The sequence below is a fragment of the Chaetodon auriga genome, chromosome 12 (assembly GCF_051107435.1).
Source record: "Chaetodon auriga isolate fChaAug3 chromosome 12, fChaAug3.hap1, whole genome shotgun sequence".
NCBI lineage: Eukaryota > Metazoa > Chordata > Actinopteri > Chaetodontiformes > Chaetodontidae > Chaetodon > Chaetodon auriga.
The window spans coordinates 16,414,906-16,437,269 of NC_135085.1; the positions used below are offsets into that span (position 1 = coordinate 16,414,906).

The window sequence follows — 22,364 nt, forward strand, 5'->3', positions numbered from 1 at the left end:
TCTAGTTGATTTAGGGTAATTCTGGTTGAGTCTTCTGCTGTGTGTAAGCACATGCATACTAATAAGACTTTATAAATGACAACATGCTACAGTATTTTTCTCCTGTGCAGTAATGTGTGACATATTGATGCTGATTATCATAAGCTGCAAATCCAAAGAACATATTATTATATGTCCTTTATATGTCTGATTTCAGTTTTGTTTTACAGGTCTTCCTAGAGCAATGCAGCCATGCGCCATTTGTGGCAATTGCATTACTGTAGCAAAATAATTTACATCATTTGGACATTTCTTGAGAAGGTGCTACACAGCTAAAAAGCTCTAATACAAACCAGCTCAGGTGCAAAACAGTAGAAAACTACACAGCCTTTGAGAGCTTAATTTTTCTTTTTTAATTTGTGGTTGCAAAACCTCTGCAGTTTCATGATTATCTTATTTACTAAAAGCGTAAACTAAATGTGACTTGGGGTCACAACTCTATCCACTGCAGGGATGTATCCAATGCTACCAAATAGTCCAACCACAGGGGGAATGACAGGAAATTAACAAGTTTGTTTTGTAACAGCTTTGCGTCATTTACATCGGTTTTACAAAGTTTACCTAAAGAGTACCTTTAAAACAAAAAGAAATGGCCACTGTAATAAATAAAAAAAGAAAAGTTTGTTTTTAATGTTATTATTTTGATGAATATTGTTTCCATTCACAAATATTTACTGACAGAACACTCATTTCTTTTCGATGACGTCATCTTCCTAAAGCTGCAAAAATCCTTCAATCAGCCGATGAACGCATCTTTGCATGACCCCCACCATGCATATAGAAACATACGTTTTTATTTATTGGGGCTTTTTTTCTTTTCTTTTTTCCTCTTTTCGTATCAAACGTGAACATTTTGCAGCCGAATTACACTGACGCAAATGAAGAGATTCCGCATTACGTCATCGCGAAGGCCACATACAGGAGGCAAATGCTGCCTGTGCTCTGCTCAGCCAGTACGCTATCCGAAAATTTCCACTACACAAGCCTTGCAGGAGAGCGGCACAACAGCGGCCGCTTCGTGCAGTGATGCAGCAGCCCACACCAAAGAAACCCTGATCGCAGCGCGGGACACGACCGGCCGTCGCACTCCTGGGTGGAAAACAGTGATGTTGTCTGACATGCCTCGAAATAAATACTGGTAAGTCTTTTGCAAGTGCGCTGCTGCAGCTGCTGGAGGCTGGCAAGCAGTGGAGGAGCGACCTTAACCTACTTTGTCACTTTGAGTTTTCCGTTCAAGTTGCAGCGATTTAAAAACAGGGATGTGCGAGGATAAAAAACGCAAGAAATGGAGTCGTGCAGGTAGATATTTCTCTAACAATGAGACCTTTTGTCTCTTGTATACACAGGTGTCTCTGGGGTGACAGGTGATGCTTGAACTGAATATTTACCATCAGGTGCCTGTTGCCTTTCTTGCTGCCCTCACCTTCAGTCAATATTCCTGTAGTGGAATTTAGTTTTCCTTAATGTCTTGAAGACGACGTGTCATTGTCTGTGCCCAGGAGTAGAAGCTTGTGATTGAAATGCAAATGTAACTCTGTGCTGGCTATCACATCACACATTTGCAAAGGGAAGCACACTGTGTTTCCCTTTATTCTATGCTCTGTCTGATACTTCAGCTTAAGTTTGTGCTAAGAACTTAAAAACAGTGTTGTAAATAAAATCACAGCACCAGCAAACCCTAAATTTGTAGCTGTGCTCTCTTTTAACATCAGGGTCCCAAAGTTTTGGCCTTTTTGCAGCTGAAACCATGGTGATCATCAGCAGGGGACAGAGAGCAGAGGGCCCTCCAGCAGACATCACTGGCTGGTACCAGACATGAAGAGATGACTGTTTCACTACCTACATAGCAAACACTAAAGCACAACATCTCTGGCTGTGCTGAGCTCCAAGTGATTAACCTTAAGTCAATGGCGCAGCTTTTTTATTCCTGTCAGGGGATGGGATCGGATGCCAGAGTAGTTTATAGTCTCGTGATGTAAAAATAACTCTGGCCAATCAGTGGTAACAGCTGCGATGTACTGTACGGAGCCAGCCAAACACAGATTGCTCTCTAACTCAAGTTAGTGCTTGTGTTTGGAAATGTTGTATGACAGTCTGTTCCAAATACATCAAGGAGGACATGAATTCACAGCACTGTCCACTCTGTTTTATCGAGCTGCTGCAGAAATAGACTCATAATGTAAATAACCAGCTAATAAGGCATTTTTTTGTTCCCGGCCTGAGATGCAATTGAGTATTCGACCAAAAGAAGTCTGTGCAGCATTAAAAGATAGAGTGAGTCATTACTGTGAGACCCTTGGTTTGCTTTTGGCAGCGCTTACCCCACCAGTCTCTCTGTAATGTTAATGGTATATGATGATTTGCTCTTTTAAGGGCAGTTATTTTCTAATGCTGCCAGTGTGACCGTGCCACGGAGAAAGAGTAATGTTTGCTGGGTACACTCCAGGAATGAGGTTTGGGGTCTGCAACTAGAGAGCCAGTAAAGCTGTACAAGAATGTAGAGCCTCCTCATTTGTAGTTAAAGATAGAGGCAGCACACGCTGTATCCTAGCTGACAGTTTCTAATTTCAGATATCTTCACTGAGCCCCATCCGTTTGGGCTGCTTTTGTTGTAATATTTTCTTGTCAGAAAGGAGTTTGTGTTGTGTGCGGTTGTTTGCAGAAGGAGGCTTTGGCTTTGTAAAACTCAGCTTAGGCAAGGGAAAGAAACACAACCATGGTGCTGTATGAAAGGTATGTTGATCATTGTGTTGCCTTCACCAGCATGCAGTCTGTATTGGCTTTGCTGGTTTAATATCTGCTCTTGCAATAGATTGTATCAATCTCAGTTATTTCTGAGACTGAAAGCAGACCGCAGAAGGTCATGGGGCTGGAAATCAGGATGTGTTTGCTTGTGAGGTGGAAAGCGTGCCTATGTATAACACAGTATATGCTTGTGTACACTTTTACATTCACTCATTGTGTAAGTGATTAATGGACTTTTATGTCCATTACTACCTAAATGACATTGCTGTGTATACATTTAAAACTGCTATTTACAGTTAGAGGTGCATTCATCATTGCCTTATAGCAAATGAAACACTCGTTTATTGTTTTTAGCTATTACCAAGATGTCATTTACATCATCGCTGTATAATATAAGCACTATAATGTAGATTATTTTAATTGTCATGTGGATGCTCTGCTCTGTCTTGTTTTGATAATATGCCATTAATAATCAGTTATTACCATTTTATTCTATTGTAGCGTATTTCTTTGCTGTGAGGTAATTTCCTGAAATACTGCACTTGATTCTGTAATTCCAGGTTAATTTATTAACTTCACCTTAATAAATCCTTGTTAAACTGGATTGTAAAGATTCCTAAAGCTCCATAAGTGACTGGCTGTGCTGACTGGAATCAGAGATAGGATAGGGGAAGGGGAAAAAGTGTGCTTTTGTTTGCTTTTTAACACTAGGTGAATTCTAATTTCCACACCACGGGTCTCTGCAGCATAATATTTGGGTCTCCCAATTACTGTCAAAGTAATTTGAAATACCATGCCTGAATGATTGTCTTGCAGAAAAACTGTTTTCAAGCCGTTCGCCCAAGAACTGCCACTGTGCTCTCAACTATCATCCCACCGAGCGTTCTATCATAAAAGATATTAACTTGAGAAAAAACTTTTCTGTACAAACTTTGCGAGTCTGCAGTGGGAGGTGTAGTGTATGTGTGTGAGTATGTGTGTGTGTGTGTGTGTGTGTGTTGGGGGGGGGGGGTGACTAGCACTATGTTTTTACGAATGGAGCGGCTGGGATCTTTGCTGCCATGGCAACAAACCACATGACTAGGTGTATTAGATTGCCTCGGACAGAGTGCAGTGAGGCGTGGTGTGAGCACTCTCTCTGCTGCTCGGCCCCTTTCAAAGTCTTGTCCCTGTCTTACTTAAACTTTGTCTGTGCCCCCCCCCCCCACACACACACACACACACACACAGACGCACACACACACATTTCTGATAAGCACTGTAGTGTGCTACATTCAATTTGCAAATGCACAAAAAAAAAGTGGGATCAGTGTGTCTTTACCAGGGCCGGATGAACCTGCTATGGGGCCCTGGGGTAAAATGAGCTGCCCCCCACTAAGTATTTAATAATTAGTTTTTAGTAGTTTAATTAAGTGTGCTTTTATTTAGGTAACTGTACAATTCAAGCACAATATAAATTAAAATAATGAATGGCTTATTAACTAAGGACCCCTCTATGGCATTGCCATAAGGCCTCAGTCATCTCAGTTCATATTCTGCTTTAGAGGTGCATTCAGTATTATCACATTATCACGCTACTTGACCTGTTAGCTGAAGCCCCTCCCCCAAGCAGCAACTGGCCAATCATAACTTAGCATCCGTAACGCATTAAACAGTATGTTTATCTGCTCTAACTTAAGCTGCAATCATTAGCATGTCCGGCTAACTTCTTTGCACATACGTTTTACCCTGGGACACTGAGCTTTTAGCATATCACGTATTTAGCCATGAAGTGCATATTTGAAACCCTCTTTGCAGGTTTTCAGATAAGTCCGCTGGAAGCTTTCAAAAGTCAGCCAGAGTTTTCAGCCAACTCATGGAGCTAATGTTAGCTTAATTATTTAACTTGCCACCAACTGGCTTTGTGGCCATTGGGCCCTTGGAGATCTGGGGCCCTGGGCAGCTACATGCATTGCCTGGTTGGTAGTCTGGCAGTGGTAATTGCTATTAGAACATCATGTCAATCAATCAGTCAATCAAGTTTATTTGTCGCATGTAATCATGTAAGGTGCAATCACAGTGTAATACAATCCCACTAGTTTCCAGGAGTTTCATAGCTTGAATAGTGATAAATGTATGTGTATGACTGATGGGGAGGGGTCCATGAGAGTAGAAGCTCCTCCTGAGCCTCCTGTGTATCCGGTACCTTCTTCCCAACCGCAGCAGGGAGAAAAGGCCGTTATCCACAACAGGCAAAAGGAATAGCAATAGGAAGAGCGTAATGATTAACCAATGTCTTAACTGGAGCATACAGGCTCTGACATGACTTTTTCTCCTCTTGATCAGAATGATTGAAGACTACGGGCAGAGCGGTGACAACATGGCAGATAGAAGGCAGCTGTTTGTCGAGATGAGTAAGTGCTCTGAGCCACAGCCCAACGCGATCTATGCCAGACCGTTGTGCTCACTGATCATAAAAATGGCAAATTCTAACTTTTCATGTAAAGCAAATGGCCTGAAGATCTAGTGTCCCCACTAGTGTCAACCAGATTGATTTTAATCACAGACAGACACCAGTATGACCTCATTCTCACTCACTATTTAGACAGTGTGGAGGCGCACTTCCATGGAGACCCAAAGTGGAGTGAAAAATCATATTAACAAATGTGGACAAAATCTAAACATAATATAGCCATGAAATGTTGAAGTAACACATTTCATTTTTAAGATTCGGTCCTTTTCATCATAATTCTTGTTCATTGTAGCTCATTTTTATTTTTATCTAGTGGTAAAAAATGTCCTTTTTTCCAAAGTCTGTTTTTGTTTCACATCACTGTGTTTCCTTGTGACTATTTTGTTTCATAATGCCAAGTCTTAAACTGTGTCCCAGCTGCATACTACATACTGATTTGAAGCAGATTTTCAGTGTGTCTTGTGTTCATAATGGAAAAATGAGAAGCATCAAAGCCAGTATCCACACTAAAATAAGCTTTTTTCCCTTTTTTTTTGAGTGTGCTTTTGAGAGACACATCAAAATGTACTGCACCTGGTGAGAAAAGTGGCATTATGAAATAAAAACAGACTAATATGAAAAAATAATGTTTAAGATATTATCGTATATATTTTGTCTGTATTTATTCATATGACTACGCTTTAGGCCTCCGTACCCTCTCTCTCCTCATTATCTATGAACTTGCTCTGACATTTCCAGTCTTACTTGATGAGTTATTCTTCCTCAGGGGCTCAAGATTTGGATTCCATACGATTATCGACATACAGAACAGCCTGCAAACTCAGATTTGTGCAGAAGAAATGCAATCGTGAGTATGATGCAGCGTACGTTCAGCTACATCACTATGCTCATCATCGCTGTTTATGTTCAGTTTTCCCGTTTGCTTTCCAGTGCATTTGGTTGACATTTGGAATGTCATTGAGGCTTTCCGAGAGAGCGGCATCAACACCATGGACCTCAGCGCTGACCTCTCTATGGCTCGTCTGGAAGTGGTACTGTCCACCATTTTTTACCAGCTGAACAAGCGCATGCCCACCACCCATCAGATCAATGTGGAACAGTCCATCAGCCTGCTGCTCAACTTCCTGCTGGCAGCCTATGACCCGTGAGTTAACATGTCACATGACAGGCGGCGGCCGCTTGTGTACTTTCGCTTCTGAGGTTTTGACGTGAGCTAATGTAGTGTGAAATGTGACTCTGAAGTGGAGTGAAAATACAGACTATTTACCTTCAAAATGTCACAACATGTTCGTGTAGAGTCTATATTTTAAGATGTCCTAGAAGCCAAGCTAAACATTTTTTAGAACAATGATCATTGCAATTCAAGTTTGCCTTTAAAGGCCGTGCTTTTTAGAAAAATAGTCGAGTTGGTAGGATTCTAGGCCTTGACAGCTCCATTTAAAAGAATCTATGACCATAATGTAAAATTTATTTTCTCCTTTTAGGGAGGGCCATGGCAAGATATCTGTCTTTGTTGTGAAGATGGCCCTAGCAACCATCTGTGGAGGGAAAATTCTGGATAAATTAAGATGTAAGCAGCACAACAAATCCTTACTTTACTTGTAATTGTGAAGAATGGAATTAAAAACACCTATTTTACCTGTAATAAATCTTTGTAAAGTTCACACAGTTTCTAGTCTAAGTAATGTACTGCTTTAGAATTTCTAATACAAGCTTATTAGTGTGTGCATTATCTATATCTCTGTCTGTGCTTTGCCTGTTGTTCCTAAAAGAAGAAGCAGTCCTGGCCCAGCTCTTCATGGCTGGGAGAAGTCATTATTCATTATCTGAAGGATAGAGTTTATTACATAATCTACAAAATCCGTGGGAGCAGTCGCAATGGCTCGTGAAGGGGGAAAAAGGAGGACTGTGTTGCTGGTGTAAAGAACAATTGATTTGAATAACTGCTTTACTGTGATTTGTTTTCAAATAAGTGGGATAATTGTATTGTGTAATACTGTAATTAGCCGACTGTGGTGGCAACTGACAATTAGTTTGATTCATTTGTATAATGTCTCCCCGCATTGTTCCCAGATATTTTTTCACAGATATCAGATTCCACTGGAATAATGGTGTACCCGCAGTTTGACCAATTTCTGAGGGAGGTTCTCAAATTACCCATGGCGGTTTTTGAGGGACCCTCTTTTGGTTACACTGAACAAGCTGCAAGAACATGCTTTGCACAGCAGGTAAGGCTTCATTAACCAGAGTCTAATACTAGTCAATCTGTGTCTTAGCATTGACGCAGCGGAGGATTTTTGCAGTTGAATCTCACTTCTCTTCTGCACCGACCGTCCACAGAAAAAGGTCTCCCTCAATACATTCCTGGATACATTGATGTCAGACCCGCCCCCTCAATGTCTGGTGTGGTTACCGCTCATGCATCGGCTCGCCAACGTGGAGAACGGTAAGACACCACACAGAATATTTATAAAGCTAGCAGGGCTGGGAGGATGTAAAGTTCAGCCTTGCATCATAGTCTTGAGTCACTACACACACAATCAGTCAAGCAGACATATAAAAGGAAACACACACACATGCACACCTCCAGTGATGATGACCCACAGGGACCTTACACCCTTAGTATGAGTGTGTGTGTTTGTGCGTATTCGTGATGCACTCATCATCACAAGTCACCTCCAAGTGAGCAGGAGAAACACCGTCACAGCTCACACATACACAACACGCCTGAGCGGCGCTGCTTTGTGCAGTTCAAACGAGATGAATGTTGTCGTCAAAACAGACTCAATAGCACATCTGTCCTTAAATTAATTGCAAATTAATCCTCTGCTCGCCGCAGTGTGCAAAATATCTGGGTTTACAATCACATCTGTTTGTGTGCATGTGTCTGTCCATCTCTATGAATGTGTGTGTCTGACCCCTCCCCTCCTCCCTGCAGTCTTTCACCCGGTCGAGTGCTCCTACTGCCATACTGAGAGTATGATGGGCTTCCGCTACCGCTGCCAGCAATGTCATAATTACCAGCTCTGTCAGGACTGCTTCTGGAGGGGGCATGCCAGCGGTTCCCATAGCAACCAGCACCAAATGAAGGAGTATACGTCATGGGTAAGGAGAGGGGAGGGGAGGAGGGGAGGAGGAGAGGGGCGGGCTCAGGGAGGTGTGTCTGAACTAGACCAGTTGTGGTCGCTATTTTTTGTTCACCACAATGTAAGGATGCTGACTGTTCGGCGCAGGTGGCAGCGCTACTGTAACGATTCTGTATGTCTTGAACAGAAACTCGTGGCACCTCACCTCTGTGTTTCTCTCCAGAAATCCCCCGCTAAGAAGCTGTCCCATGCCCTCAGTAAGTCACTGAGCTGTGCATCCAGCAGAGAGCCTCTTCACCCCATGTTTCCCGAAATGCCAGATAAACCTCTCAACCTAGCTCATATTGTGTAAGTGTGTCACCTTGCATTTTTCCTTTCATAATACTGAAACATTCCAGATCGGCACTCCTGCAGTCAGAGGGTTGTGTTATTTTCAGAGTCCGTTTCAGATTTCGAAATGTTTGAGCTGAGCTGATAATTGTCTTGCAGCTGCCTTGAAATCTGAAGTGATTCCAGTCAATCTCTTGGGTCAACTGATCAATGAGGCTTAATTACAGCCTGGGGAATGATTGTGCTCTGCAACACTGCCTCTACCTTTTCCTTGACTTGACTGATGGTTTGTGTTGTTATATGAATAATGAAACAGGAGCCTACACAAACACAGACTGGTGCTTTTGTTAATGGCTAAATCAGGTATAGGAGCATAAGGCTATTTCTGGTGCAAAAATCACCCCCCAACTCTCTCCTTTTGCCCTCAAATTGAAGGTCAAAGTTGAAGCTCTTCCCTTTGTAGTTGCTGTATTTTATAACCCTTAAACAGCTAAAAGGATTCAGGTTATTCAGTTTTCTAGACTTTCTGTGACATGGAGTCATTTTATTTCTACAATTAGCCATGTTTTGTCACTTTTGAACTTTACTGCCATCTACTGGATTTTGAGATGTATGGTATTTAATCTACGAAGGCTAAATGTCTCACAATGTTAACGAAACAGCTAAATAATTAATGCATCCACCAGGTGATTCATATCTTCTCCAACATGAAATGGGTTCTTCATTGGCCCATGCTACACCCTTCCACCAAGTGTCATGACAACTGGGCCAGTAGTTTTTCTGTAATCCTGCTGACAAACAGGCAAAACAATAAACCAGAACAACAACATATTGATACATATTGGTTGATGTGTCCATGTGCAATTGTTTGTTACTTATTGCTTGAAATATGTGCTGATACCGATATAAGTTAATATCAGCAGGGTTTACTTTCTCCAAATGACTGAAATTTCTCTTTGCTGGGCTGATTGTAATAAATTGTTTTCATTCCTTTTCTTGTTCTGTACATTCCTCAGAGATACATGGTGAGTTTGCTTTGATTATTTAATGTGTCTTTGTACATTTTTCTTGCTGTAGATTTGAATCCTTTGTATTGTCCTAATCACACACAGTATTGTCAAGTCCCCTCCATCTTAGCGCACTGACAGTCACTATTGTTAAATTCTTTCTAAACACTTGTTGTGTTTATTGATTCACGGGTTCACTCCCTCCGCTCATTGCATGTTTTCATTGTGTGCCACACACTACAGAACTAATCATATCTGACTTGATTATGTACAGCAGATCATCTACGGAAATGGAAAGTCAGAGGTTAAAGGGTTGGATGAAAGAAGAATGAAAATGAAAAACCCATCAGTTTTGGTTTAAAAAGATGTTGTTTCCTGTACAGGCCTCCAAGACCAGTGAACATCACCAATGACTACTCACTCTCCCACTCCATGCCGACATCAGGGAACCCTTACTCCACCAAAAAGTGAGTACAACAGCTGAACAATGGATGTCCTGGATTTTACAGCAGATCTTTTCAGTTTGCCGTGCTCCCTAAAGGCCCCATGCCCCACAGACTCCATGACCCACACTGCCTTTATTTTCTTTTCCTTTATTTCCCAAAGTGTGTGTGCGCACTGTGGACATTTGTGTATCACCGTGCTTTTTCTTTTCTTTGCGGTTTCTTGTGCTGAATGTCTTGCCTTACAGCAAGAATAATGAAAGAAAGCCCTTGACTGTGGCTGCTCCACATCTGTTGAAAGGGAAAGGGTAAGTGACACAGGTGTGCATCTGAGAATGCCTTTGTAGCTCAAATGCATGTGTGATCTAATATAGATAATAATCATTGGGCAGAAACTAGTATGCTTATCGTCCTAAGGAAACTATTAGCGAAGCAGTTGTCTTATAGAGGGGTTCACATTGTTGTACTCGAGGGCCTATTTGAAAGACGCTAGATGATGCATGCATCATAAAGATCATTGCCAATTATTTTCAAGTGTCTATTGCAATCTTTTCATTCACATAGAAATTGGAAATAACTTTTTCTAATGTTTTGAATTGCTTCGAAGCTGTAGCAGTTAAATAGTATACATTCCTAGGCTCATTGGTGAACATGTTTAGATGAAATGGGAATAGCTTGGTTTTTCATTTGCTATTTATGTTGTATTTTGTAGGCTGAAGGTATTGCTTATCCTGATTTCTCTTGCAAAAAAAGAGGCCATTGAGCACCTCTGCACCTGGGCTTGCAGAAGAAAGTGTCTCTTTAGGGAACACCGCTCCCTTTCATAACTCAGGCTTATAGAAAAAACATGCAGATGTGATGAGTGAGTGGCATTCTGTAGGTTATTCTTGATGTGCATATCAGAACTTCTGACATTGCAGATACTGTTTGCACAGGCAGAAACACCGTATAATATGGGGCTTTTAGGTGATTTAGGGGCCCTCTGGAGGTTGACTGACTAGCTTTTGCACAACAACAACAGAAAACCTGATTACGTTCCAAAATTTATAAGATACGTGACTTAAAACAGCTGGAATATGTAGTTAAAGGGACACTTGAGTTGGTGACTTTAGTATCACACCTCCATAAAGTTGAAGGAGTGATGCTGACATATCTTGGCTGCATATCCTTATCCACAGTCCCGTACATTGGTTAAGTTCTAAAAAAAAACTCCAGACACTACATTTTTTTCCATAATGCAACACAATAAGCTTCCGAACAGGTAAATGACAACATCGTTCAAATGTCAAGCTCCCACACAAACCTACAGATTATTACTGGTGGGTCCTCTCAGCTCCTCAGGGGATTTTAGCATCTTTCAGCTCATTGTTTTGGTTTCATGTAGGGGACAAAGTTAGTGACTAGCTGGTGACCATAGTGGAGCATTTAGCAGCTAATGAGACACATAGAAGAAGAAGTTGGACTTGCATTCATCAGGTGGACAGAAACACGACTCCAAATTAATGCTGATGTTGCTGCATGTGTAAGTAAGCAAGTTTTTGCTAACATGTTAGCCATAACACCTTAAGAATATGAATTACAGTGTTGTGTTCGCTTGTTCGGCTGCACACAATCAGCAAAAAATATAAAAGTAAATTAACACTGCTAGTTGCAAAGTCCAACCTGAGATCACTCACGATGTTATTTTCTTTCTGTTTCACAAGCTGAGCAGAACTCCCCTTCAGTAGTCAACAGGAGTAAAACTGGTGCAGTGACGCTTTAATTTTTTACTGAAAATTCATAACTTTAATTAAAAGAGTAGTTATTGTGAATACTCAACTACCAGCTAAAAATACTCACTGACATAGTGTTTGCTAGTGTTGACAAGCTGATTTGTGTGTTTAGATCATTAGAGCTCTGCTAACTGTTGGCTTGTGACTAGCATGTATAGCAGCCATCATTATGAGGTGAGTAGCTGGTATTTGAATGTTTTGTTCATTTAATTAGTAATAGAATTAGCTTAATGTTTTTTCTTAGCTTGCTGGTTAACAACCCAAAATGCCAATTTTTCAGGTTCACTGGCCACAACTTTAAATGGTTTAGAGCTTAAATTAAAGAAGCAAATAATCAAAAGGGTTCCACCTAGAGTCAGAAACAAGATTAACAAGACAATATGCACTTTTTTTTTTGGTTTTTTGGTTTTTTCTGGATGGATTGACTTTAAGTTTCTTTGTTGTTGCTGCTGTTTTATGGTCCCAGCTAAATCTGCATTGACCTGGTGGAAGGAACCGTGACTATAGGGCTTTGTGATGCAGGTGTAGAGCCTCATCAAAAAGACTGTGCATGCTTGACATAGCCCATCGTAGGGGGGAGAGTGTTTGACTCAAAAATAATGACTTTCGGTAGTTTTAATAATAGAGCACTGAGTGATTGATGCTTGTAGAATGTAAACAGTGCATGTAGCTTGTAGAGATTTTTTTTTTTTTTTTTGGGCCGGGCATGTCCTTAATCGTGCTCCTAGCCGTCATCGGTGGTGTCTCTCCCAAACATAATATGGCCTTGTTTCTCTCTAGTCACCCATGAATGGCTGCTTTTCAGCCTCTCTCCTCCTCTTCTCTTTTGTAGCATTCTCTCTCTTTCTCTCTCTCTCTGCTTCCTCTCCCCTCTCACCCCCAGTCTCTCTGGTATCACCTGTGTAATGTAATGTTTTATGTTTTGTTAAACCCTGCACTGTTCCAGGTTGAACTACAACCTGGATGTTGCTGATAGACTTGCTGACGAACATGCTCTGATTGGCCTCTATGTGAATCTACTCCAAAACAACCCTAGAACATGGTTAGTTGGTGTGGTGCTGTGTTTGCCAACCACCAGTGGAAACTATTTGCTCTGCTGAATTGCCGCCTTCCCCTAATCTAACCTTATTGTGAGTGTGTAATAGCCCTAACGCTGCATGCTGTCAGTTTTACAGACTAGTTTCTGATTTATATCCAAAATGGTCAGTCAGGGTTTATTTTTTATTTGATTCCAAGGTGAAACTCCATTTTTCATATTTGAGTCCTTAAAAGAACACACATGACTTTTTAATATTAAGTTCAGTACTTGTCCAAATCATAATGTACTTACAACTGAAACTTATTTAAGAAAAAAGGGAAATAGTTTCATATTTGTGTGAAAATTGTATAACCCAAAATGCTGAGTGGAGATTAGTTCGTAAATTGGTACTAAATAGTAATTATTTAGCTGTGCCTCAGACTTGACTGCTTTCTCATGAGGTAATCTCTGAAATGAGTTTGGTGTGTTTGGTCCAGTAACTCCTGTGTAAATTTTTAAAGACAAAAAAAAGGTGATGTGTACGCTGACTGTTTTTTATTTAATCACTGGGAATATGGCGCATGCTCTTCTCATCCCATGATTATAGGGATGCTTGTATTTTCAGTGTGCGTGTGCACTAATATGCTTGTGTGTGTGTGTGTGTGTGTGTGTGTGTGTGTGTGTGTGTGTGTGCATTTTAATGCTGCTTACCATCTATCATTTTGGCTATCTGTATTATATTATATATAATAGCCCCCCCAGTATCTTCCTCTTTGAATGCATTTGAGTGCTTTTACTGTGTGCTTGCAAATACATAGCCATGTTTTTTCCCTGTATCAGTCATCAGACTGTACAAGTAACCCCTCTGGTCTTTAAATACAAAGCGAATGATTACTTCACCTGCACTTTTACATAATAACCCAACTTCATTCCTGTTTTTGTGGTTTAACATAAGTAGCTTAGCATGATTATGCAGGCCTCTGCTGTAAAACGTATGAAGCTCTCCTGCCAAAGAACTAATCTGACTCTTGACCAAACTGAACTTTTTTGTTTTGTTTTGTTTTTTTTGTTTTTTTTGCATTTGCTGTACCTGTGTAGTAACTGTTTCATGTTGTGAGTCCCATCTCTATTTTCGTTTGATTAGTTTGCTGGAGAGCAGTAACCATCAAGATGAAGAGCACAGTCTCATCGCCCGCTATGCTGCTAGACTGGCTGCCGATGCTGCGGTGAGATATATATACCATAAGACATTTATTGCACACAATATCATGGCAACTTTCATCTGTGTCCCCTGCCAAAAATCTGTCATTGATGAGGAGAAAGTACCCTGCCTTTGGGATTTCAGCCCTTCTTATTGCTAAGATGATGAAGGGATTTAGAGGTGGTGATCATTTCTAACCTGACTTGTATGCCTGGTTATGCTCTGATCAGCTCTTGATGGATGGCTGGTGACTTGACTGTTTTGTCCCCCTCCCCTGTGAGATATGAGATAAGGTGGTGGGTGACATCATCCAGAGGTACAGCCAGTTCACATGATCTCTCTTGCTTGGTTTCACCAACAGGCTCAACAGCAGAGGGTCCCCACAGACCTGCCCTGCTCTCTGGATGCCAACAAACAGCAGAGACAGCTCATTGCCGAGCTGGAGAGCAAAAACAGGTTAGGGATGACTGCCTTGGTGATACTGTTCAGATCCTCTCTCTTTGTCTTTTCTTTTCTCTATTCCACAACAAGAAATTCACCTTGAGAATAAAGGGATTCCTGGTCTGACAAAACAAACACTTCATTCCTGAAAACTAGAATTATTATTAGCCAAGGTATCATATTTCCTTACTAAAAATGAACATTTTAAGGAGGTAATTAACAGACTATGTGCTGTATAAAATATAGGCCATGTGAGGTAAGTCAAGGCTATTTATTTATATACTATATATTTCCTATATAGTGGCCAAGTGCTTTACAAATTGCTTAATGAATAGGATTAGACCAAAGAAGAGCAGTTAAGAAGATTTGCTGTATAACTGAAAGTAACAATAAATTTAACATGAAAATCAGATCTGTAAATGATAGTGAATAGTTCAGTTCAATTAGAGGCAACAGTGAACAAGTATGAAGATTTTAATGCAGCTATAATTAATATTTTTTAAAATAAAGCAATGGGTCACATGACTGCTTGTACATGACAGGGGTCACTTGTTTCCCTCAGTTCTGCAGAGCTTTATGGGCTCACTGTCACGGCTTACAGGGACTCTTGAACACCTGTACTTTTCCTCCATATAGCTGTCGTGAAAAGTGACTGTAGTGCCTTCACCTCATTCTTTTGGTTTTCCTGCCCGAAATTTTGCTATTTTGGTCCGCTTGCACAAATCTGCTCAGCACCAAATGGCAGACAAAGGTAGTGACTGGATGGTGAACATAGTGGAGCATTTAGCAGCTAAGGAGCCAAGAGCCCTCAGGAGCTGCTAAAGACCACAAACAGTTGGAAGAGAGTGAATATTGGACTTACATTCATCAGGTGGACACAAACCAATGTTGCTCTGTGTCTGCTGGATGTGGAAATAACCGAGGTGATGAAATATTGTTGTCACAGCTTGTTTTTGCTGCCCCCAAGTGGCTAAAACAACACAATAAAATCAGTTATTGCAGGTTTAATGTTTAGATTTAAGCATAGGTTTGGACAGTGCATACATATGTGTAACACAGTAGCAAAATGCAGTTTTATTTTCTGTTGGCCCAAGATCGTACAATACCAATGTCTCAATATAACCCGGTCTTGTAATTGCGTATGCTTATGCTTGTCACAGAGAAATCCTGCAGGAAATCCAGCGGTTGCGCCTTCAGCATGAGGAGGCCTCCCAGCCACCACCTGACAAGGGTCAGCAGAACCCCACTCTGCTGGCTGAGCTCCGACTTCTCAGGTAACTCTGCCTGCTTCAGTACTGCACAGTACAATGTGTTTATGACAGACAGTTGTGCTTAGGCTGAAATACAGCGTACATATTGCAATTGCTTACAGATTTTATTGGGAGCGACGTGATATTGTGGTATCATCGAGTTGTACACCTTGTTCCCTTTGTTAGGCAACGCAAAGATGAGCTTGAACAAAGAATGTCTACTCTGCAGGAGAGTCGCAGGGAACTCATGGTGCAGCTGGAGCAACTAATGATGCTTCTCAAGGTACTGCAGACGTGCCTTTCATCTCTTTGGCTTCACTGGGCTCAATTACAGAGTACAGTTAAGACACATTCATGAACACATATGCTGTGTCCTGTGAGGAACGGTCCGGCTGTGCTTTAGTTTGCTTCTGGGCCAGGACCAGTTCTGCTGCAGTTCCATCAGACTTTACATAAGACGACATGGACGTGTGTACTGCAGCTCGCATTTGTTATTTTTAGGCAGGTACTGAGCAATATGGCCAGATGTGATGCAATATCTCCCAGCTGTGGGTGATCACTTCTGCTCATGTAAAGCAAGCACTGCATTTTGCGGATGAGGAAATGTGCGAGCAATTACCCAACATGGCCACTAGAGGGTGCCTATCTCTAATAATGTAGCTTTGTTCAGACTCGTAAAGATCAGAGGTACAAAGCATTCACTTATATTAGTTAAAATTTTGAGCTATAGGTGAACTATCTGCTTCTGTGTGTTTCTCATCTGACCAAAAGTAATATATTCATGTCAACAGCCTTTAGCAGCATCAGAAAAAAGATTTATCGAGTTGCAGCTGGTGTCTAGTGTTAGTCCTGCTCAAAGACCTGTCAGTGGATTTATGAGTGACAGCTGGCCTCAGTGCTTTACTCTGGTCTTTGTTCCAAATGTTATTGTTCTGTTCACATTTGGATCATCAGAAAGTGCCCTCCGTCACACACATTGTAGTAAATGATGTCACATATACCCCTGGTTAGCCATGTTATGTTAAGGTACCTCATGCTGCCAGACAAGGAGTCCAGATGGACCAGTTGAGAACCGGATATTGAGTTTGGGATTATGCCTCACTGCACCTCAAAAGACAACATGTCTGCCCCCCTCTAAGACGGATAACCTTTGGTGTGAGAATATCTTCTGCAGTCGACAAGACAGGAGTTCCTCAAAGCCTACATAAGCTGCTTATAATACTCGCTTAAGCGGGGAGGATATCAATCTAATTAGCTCAGTGGTTCTCAAACTGGGGGCATAGAGTCACTGCATGGGGGGGCATGGATGACCAGGGGAAAAATACAGAGTAAAACTAACTTAAATAAATATGATTTCTGTTGGAAAAAAAAGTGGGATGCTATCGTGCTGTCATTTATTTCACTAAAATTCAACTTTGATTTTTTTTTTTATCAGTTGCTTCCCCTATCATAGTTCATGATTGCTAAAAATTGTGGGGTGGGGGGCATGACCTTTTTTCAGCTTCTAAAGGGGGGCATGCCAGAGAAAGTTTGAGAATCACTGAATTAGTCTAAAAGGATCAATGTTAATCCATTAAACTTGCATGAGGAACCCACATGCTCGTCACGTCCTGGAGGACATGGTGAATGGATTTCTTTAGAAATACTCGGTGCATTGTGGTTGTTGTTTCATGAGCCATAAAATATTGTTTTTCAGCTGGAGGAGGAACGGAAACAAGCTGTAAGTGTCAAGCAAAAAGAGACTGAAACTACACTTGGGTCTGAAATGACTGCACGCATTGTTGTCAGGTGAAGACTTGGTATCTGCAACATTTGAGCTAAAGTGGTGAACATACTTCAGTTCTTCAGTTTTCTGATCTTTGGAGATACATGGTGTTCACCAGACAGCATCAGCTTGTTTGGTTTGGTCCGTGGGAGTGATTGGAACAGCATCTGTTTTAACAGCATGTTGAATAAATGCAGCTTAATGACTCCGCATACTGCACATTTCTAACGTGTGTGTAATGTTTGTTACTTATAAAGCTATTAGGACAAATGAGGTTTTCTGCTGACTTCAAAAACTATCGAACTGAATTGTTTGTCGCTGTTTTTATGCGTCCATGCTGTCATACGTGCAGATGTCCGTCCCATCCCCCTGAAAGCGACGTTTAATTTGGCACAAACTTTCACTTAAATCAAGGAGTCTTTGTTCCAAATGCTACTGTTCTGTTCACATTTGGATCATCAGAAAATGCCCTCTGTCACACACATTGTTGTTAATGATGTCACATATACTCCTGGTTAGCCATGTTAAGGTACCTCATGCTGCCAGACAAGGAGTCCAGACGGACCAGTTAAGAACCGGATATTGACTTTGGGATTATGCTTCGCTGCAACTGTCTGCCCCCCTCTAAGACGGATAACCTTTGGTGTGAGAATATCTTCTGCAGTCAACAAGACAGGAGTTCCTCAAAGCCTACATGAACTCCTTACTATACTGGTTTAAGTGGAGAGGATATCAATCTAATTAGCCTAAAAGGATCAATGTTAATCCATTAATCTTGCATGAGGAAGCCACATGCTTGTCACCTCCTGGAGTTTCTAATGATTGGATTTTTTTCAGAAAGACTCAGTGCGTTGTAACGGAAACAGAAAGGAAACAAGCTTTAAGTGTGAAGCAAAAGGAGGCTGAAACTACACTTGGATCTAAAGTGATTGCACGTGTGTTTGAAATAAATGCTTTGCTGTTGTCAGATGAAGACTTGGTATCTACAAGATTTGAGCTAAAGTGGTGAACATACTTCAGTTCTTCAGTTTTCTGATCTTTGGAGATACATGGTGTTCACCAGACAGCATCAGCTTGTTGGGTTTGGTCCGTGGGAATGATTTGAACAGCATCTGTTTTAACAGCATGTTGAATAAATGCAGCTTAATGACTCCGCATACTGCACATTTCTAACGTGTGTGTAATGTTTGTTACTTATAAAACTATTTGGCCAAATGATTTTTTTTGCTGAATTGTTTGTAGCTGTTTTTTTTTTTTTTTTTTACGTTTGAGTGAAGAAACTTTGCTGTGATTTGAGCGCTGAACATAAAAAGAGATATTTGTTGCATTGTTCATGAAAGGTGTGCTTTGATAAATCTTTTCCGATCCAGATTATATTTTATTCTTCTTACGGTCGGGTATCTCCATGACGGATGCCAACACAGTGGCACTAATTAACACTGAAACGGTCTGTATGTGTTGCAGACTCAGGGTCCTGGCTCTCCACGCTCTTCCCCAAGCCACACCATCAGCCGGCAGATCCCCACACCAATCCACTCGGACTCTGCCGGCACGACCCCGACACACACACCTCAGGACTCACTCATGGGCGTGGGAGGGGATGTTCAGGAGGCCTTCGCTCAGGGTAACACAGTCGCACACGCAAGCATTTGCTCACGGTCTCAAAGTGTGCTTTGGAAGCTGCGTGTAATCACATTTTCAAACTGTCTCAAAGGTCCAAGGAGAAATTTGAGAAATGACCTACTCATTGCTGCTGACTCCATCACCAACACTATGTCATCACTGGTTAAGGAACTCAATTCAGGTAAAAATGAATGAAAAAAGCTTGTATTTTGTTTTCTGAGTTATTATACAGCAGCTGTTTCATGCCTTTTTTTCCACAGAGGGTGGAAGTGAGACTGAGAGCATTGTGGATTCAGACTTCGGACGTGGTGACCTATTGGCCACAACCTCCTCAGACCCCTTCTTCACATACAAACCAAGGTACTTAGCAGACATACTATAAGATTTGACCTGAAACGCCTTCAAATGGGTCATCGCCATTTTTGGCAACATTCAGTACTTATGAGTGTCTTCTTCTACACTTCCCCAGCTCATCCATTGTTGCTGTTTAACCTGAGAAACTGCTTTGGCACACCTTGCTGTCTGTGTTGCCAGCTTTGCCATGTAATCATTTGTTGTAAGAGATTACAAGTTGGTGGGACTTAAACTTTGGACAATTGTTTTCAATCTTAAATGAAATTGTGTCACTTAACAATAACAATAGTTCTTTCCTATTTTTCTTTGGTCACAATACCTCCAGTTTTCAGGTTGATTTCTGATCTTGTGTCTTGTTTTAACCTGTTTTCGGCCACAGGAGTGCCAGCGCTGCAGAGGAAAGCTTCGAGAACGATCTGGAGCAGCAGCTGGAGGACGAGCTCAAGTTGGAGGAGCTGATGAAGCACAGGCAGGAACCAGACAAAACATGCATGGTGAGAGTGTATTGGAAGGAGAAGATGTCGTATTGTGTGTTTTAAATCATTAAATGAATCCTTATTCTAAGCTGCCGTGTGTGTGTTTTGGTGGTGTTCATGCTGTGGTACAGGTGACGCTGCAGCAGTGACTGTGTTAGTCTGGGTGACCGGTAAGTTGCTTTGGATGTTGGGCACTTAGATTACGTTACATTAGATTGAGCTGTTAGTAACATGGTCTGTGTTCTGAACAGGTGAGCAATATGAAAAGCAACAATAGTAGAAGACACTGGACGAAACAACACTGAGGCGACGGTACAGAGCACTGAAGATATGAAGAATTAAAGCTGAAGAAACGCTGAATCCAACCACAGAATACATTTATGTAAAGATATATTTTTTAACCAACCACATATTTAAGGTAATACTGTGAGCTGATGTAAAGAGATTAATTAGTGAGCTGTCTATTATACCACAGGTGCCATAAAAACCACAACTTTGGAGAATTATTTCTTAATTTTTAGCCTTTTTATATGAGTTGTCAAACAAATGTACAACTGCATTGTTAGTACAGAGTGGCAAACCCGATTCTTTCAAATTCTCATCTTCCTGAAAACAGTGAACCAGGTTTAACCGTTTCTTTGTCATCTGATTTAAAATATAAACCTGAAATTACATCAGAGTTTAAATTATAGATCATACAATTTGCAATATTTTGTAAATGTATAACTCTGACAGTTCTACCACTGTTCCATAGATTTCTTACTGTTGCTGTTGAGTGGCTTTTGTATCGTTTCTTGACTTGCTTTTTTGGAGCAGGCCAGTCAGATACGTTTGTTTTATTTGATACATTAGTAATAATAATGCACACTGCCTTAGCTGATTGGATGAGCTCTCAAAGAGCTCATTCAAACTGTCAATGCAGCATGTAGCTAACTACAAAACACACCTGTTCAGCAGGTCTAATTGTCTAAGTGTCTTCACTGGACAAACGAGGCTAAACGCATTAAGGCTGTTGCTGAGAAGTCACTTTGTCCGCAGAGGGATTTGGTTTGCAAATATGTACATCATCTACATATAGATTGTCATTTAAATATAAGATGTAGAAGGCTCTGTTGTAGTATCTGGGAGTGTTTTCAAATACAGTGGAAAAAGATGCTACAGAAAGACTTCCAAATCACTCAAATTCAAAGGTTTACACTGGTAAGGGCATTGAACAAAATGTGTTTACTATCAATGGTTTATGAATTAAGGTTCGACCATAGATCATTTGCCATTGTTTCATTTCACACAAATCTCTGTGTGACTTGCACAGCAACATACACACTCTTGATGTATTTTCTGAGTGTGCATGAAACTTTACTCAGTCACTTTGGGAAAAGTGGCAAGCCAATCTAAAATCATAAATGTGTGAAATATATCTAGTTTGATTTTTGAGCAAGTTCATAGCAGTGATTTTGCATGGTGGTGATGCATAATAAAGTGTTGACACAATATCACAATTTTTGCCTATGAACTCCTTTTTCTCTTTCTTTTTCCATTCCAGAACGGCACACTTCAATTGGCTTGGTTTGGCAGTGCACATTTATTATCTGTCATAAATGCACTGTTGGCTGCCCTCAACCTATTGTCTATAATTCATCACATAGACCCACCATCTGAGGTAACATAAAAGCAGCCATCCAGCACTGAATCTCACAGTCATGTGAATAGCAGGAGGGAGAATTTTGTCCTCTGGCTCAGGCAATATTACCAGTGTATGAATGAGCTGATATTATTATTATAAGTAGTAGTAGTATTACTTTTTAAAGACATGGAGACAAGCCCGTCCTTTCACCATTTAAGGACAGCATTTATACAGTAGGATAAACCTACAGCATCCATCACCAAGTCCTTGCATAATCACCACACAGCCAAATAAAGTCTTCCCCATCTCCTTTCTTTATCTAGTCACTCTATATGAGCATAGTGGGCAAAGCTGCTGTAATAGTGATGAATTTCCTATTTAGCCATCTCCAGATATCTTTTGCCTTGTATCAAGTGCATGACTGCACCCTGGTGTTAAAACTGAGCAATGCAGTTGTGTCTGCAGCTGCACATCAGGTTTATGGTGCAAACTTTGAGCCCTGTTTCTTCTCTCTGAAAAGCAGTGTTTCTCTTTGATTAGAATTATATTTTGGCTATTTATAATAATGGTAAAAAAAAAAATGTTTGTCAATTTGCTGGCTCAGCAAAGAGTCTGTTGTGCGTACATAATTCAAGAGAGGAAAATGACACTTACTATCAATTGGTGGAGTTAGTCAGTTAATGATTAGATTCATTGAATGTCCATAAATAAATAATAAACAAATTAGTGGAAAAAAAA

At 40.8% G+C, this 22,364-nt stretch overlaps 1 protein-coding gene across 4 annotated transcripts; it reads left to right on the forward strand.

The window, feature by feature from the left end:
* The first annotated feature begins 999 nt into the window (after positions 1-999).
* dtna (dystrobrevin, alpha) lies at positions 1,000-21,501 on the forward strand. Of its 4 annotated transcripts, none has more exons than XM_076744593.1 (22): positions 1,000-1,177; positions 5,110-5,177; positions 6,003-6,083; positions 6,167-6,380; positions 6,721-6,806; positions 7,310-7,464; positions 7,577-7,682; positions 8,175-8,341; positions 8,546-8,670; positions 10,043-10,126; positions 10,351-10,410; positions 12,821-12,916; positions 14,037-14,118; positions 14,455-14,549; positions 15,695-15,808; positions 15,971-16,067; positions 19,014-19,173; positions 19,264-19,353; positions 19,433-19,532; positions 19,906-20,020; positions 20,134-20,172; positions 20,254-21,501. In XM_076744593.1, exons 2-21 carry the CDS (start codon positions 5,111-5,113, stop codon positions 20,149-20,151), a joined length of 2,112 nt encoding a protein of 703 aa, XP_076600708.1. In that variant the 5' UTR covers positions 1,000-1,177; position 5,110; the 3' UTR covers positions 20,152-20,172; positions 20,254-21,501. The 4 variants fall into 4 exon arrangements, with proteins under 4 accessions (XP_076600708.1, XP_076600707.1, XP_076600709.1 ...); XM_076744592.1 differs by lacking the exon at positions 1,000-1,177 and adding an exon at positions 1,258-1,338; XM_076744594.1 differs by lacking the exons at positions 1,000-1,177; positions 10,351-10,410 and adding an exon at positions 1,258-1,338.
* The last annotated feature ends 863 nt before the right edge of the window (positions 21,502-22,364 follow it).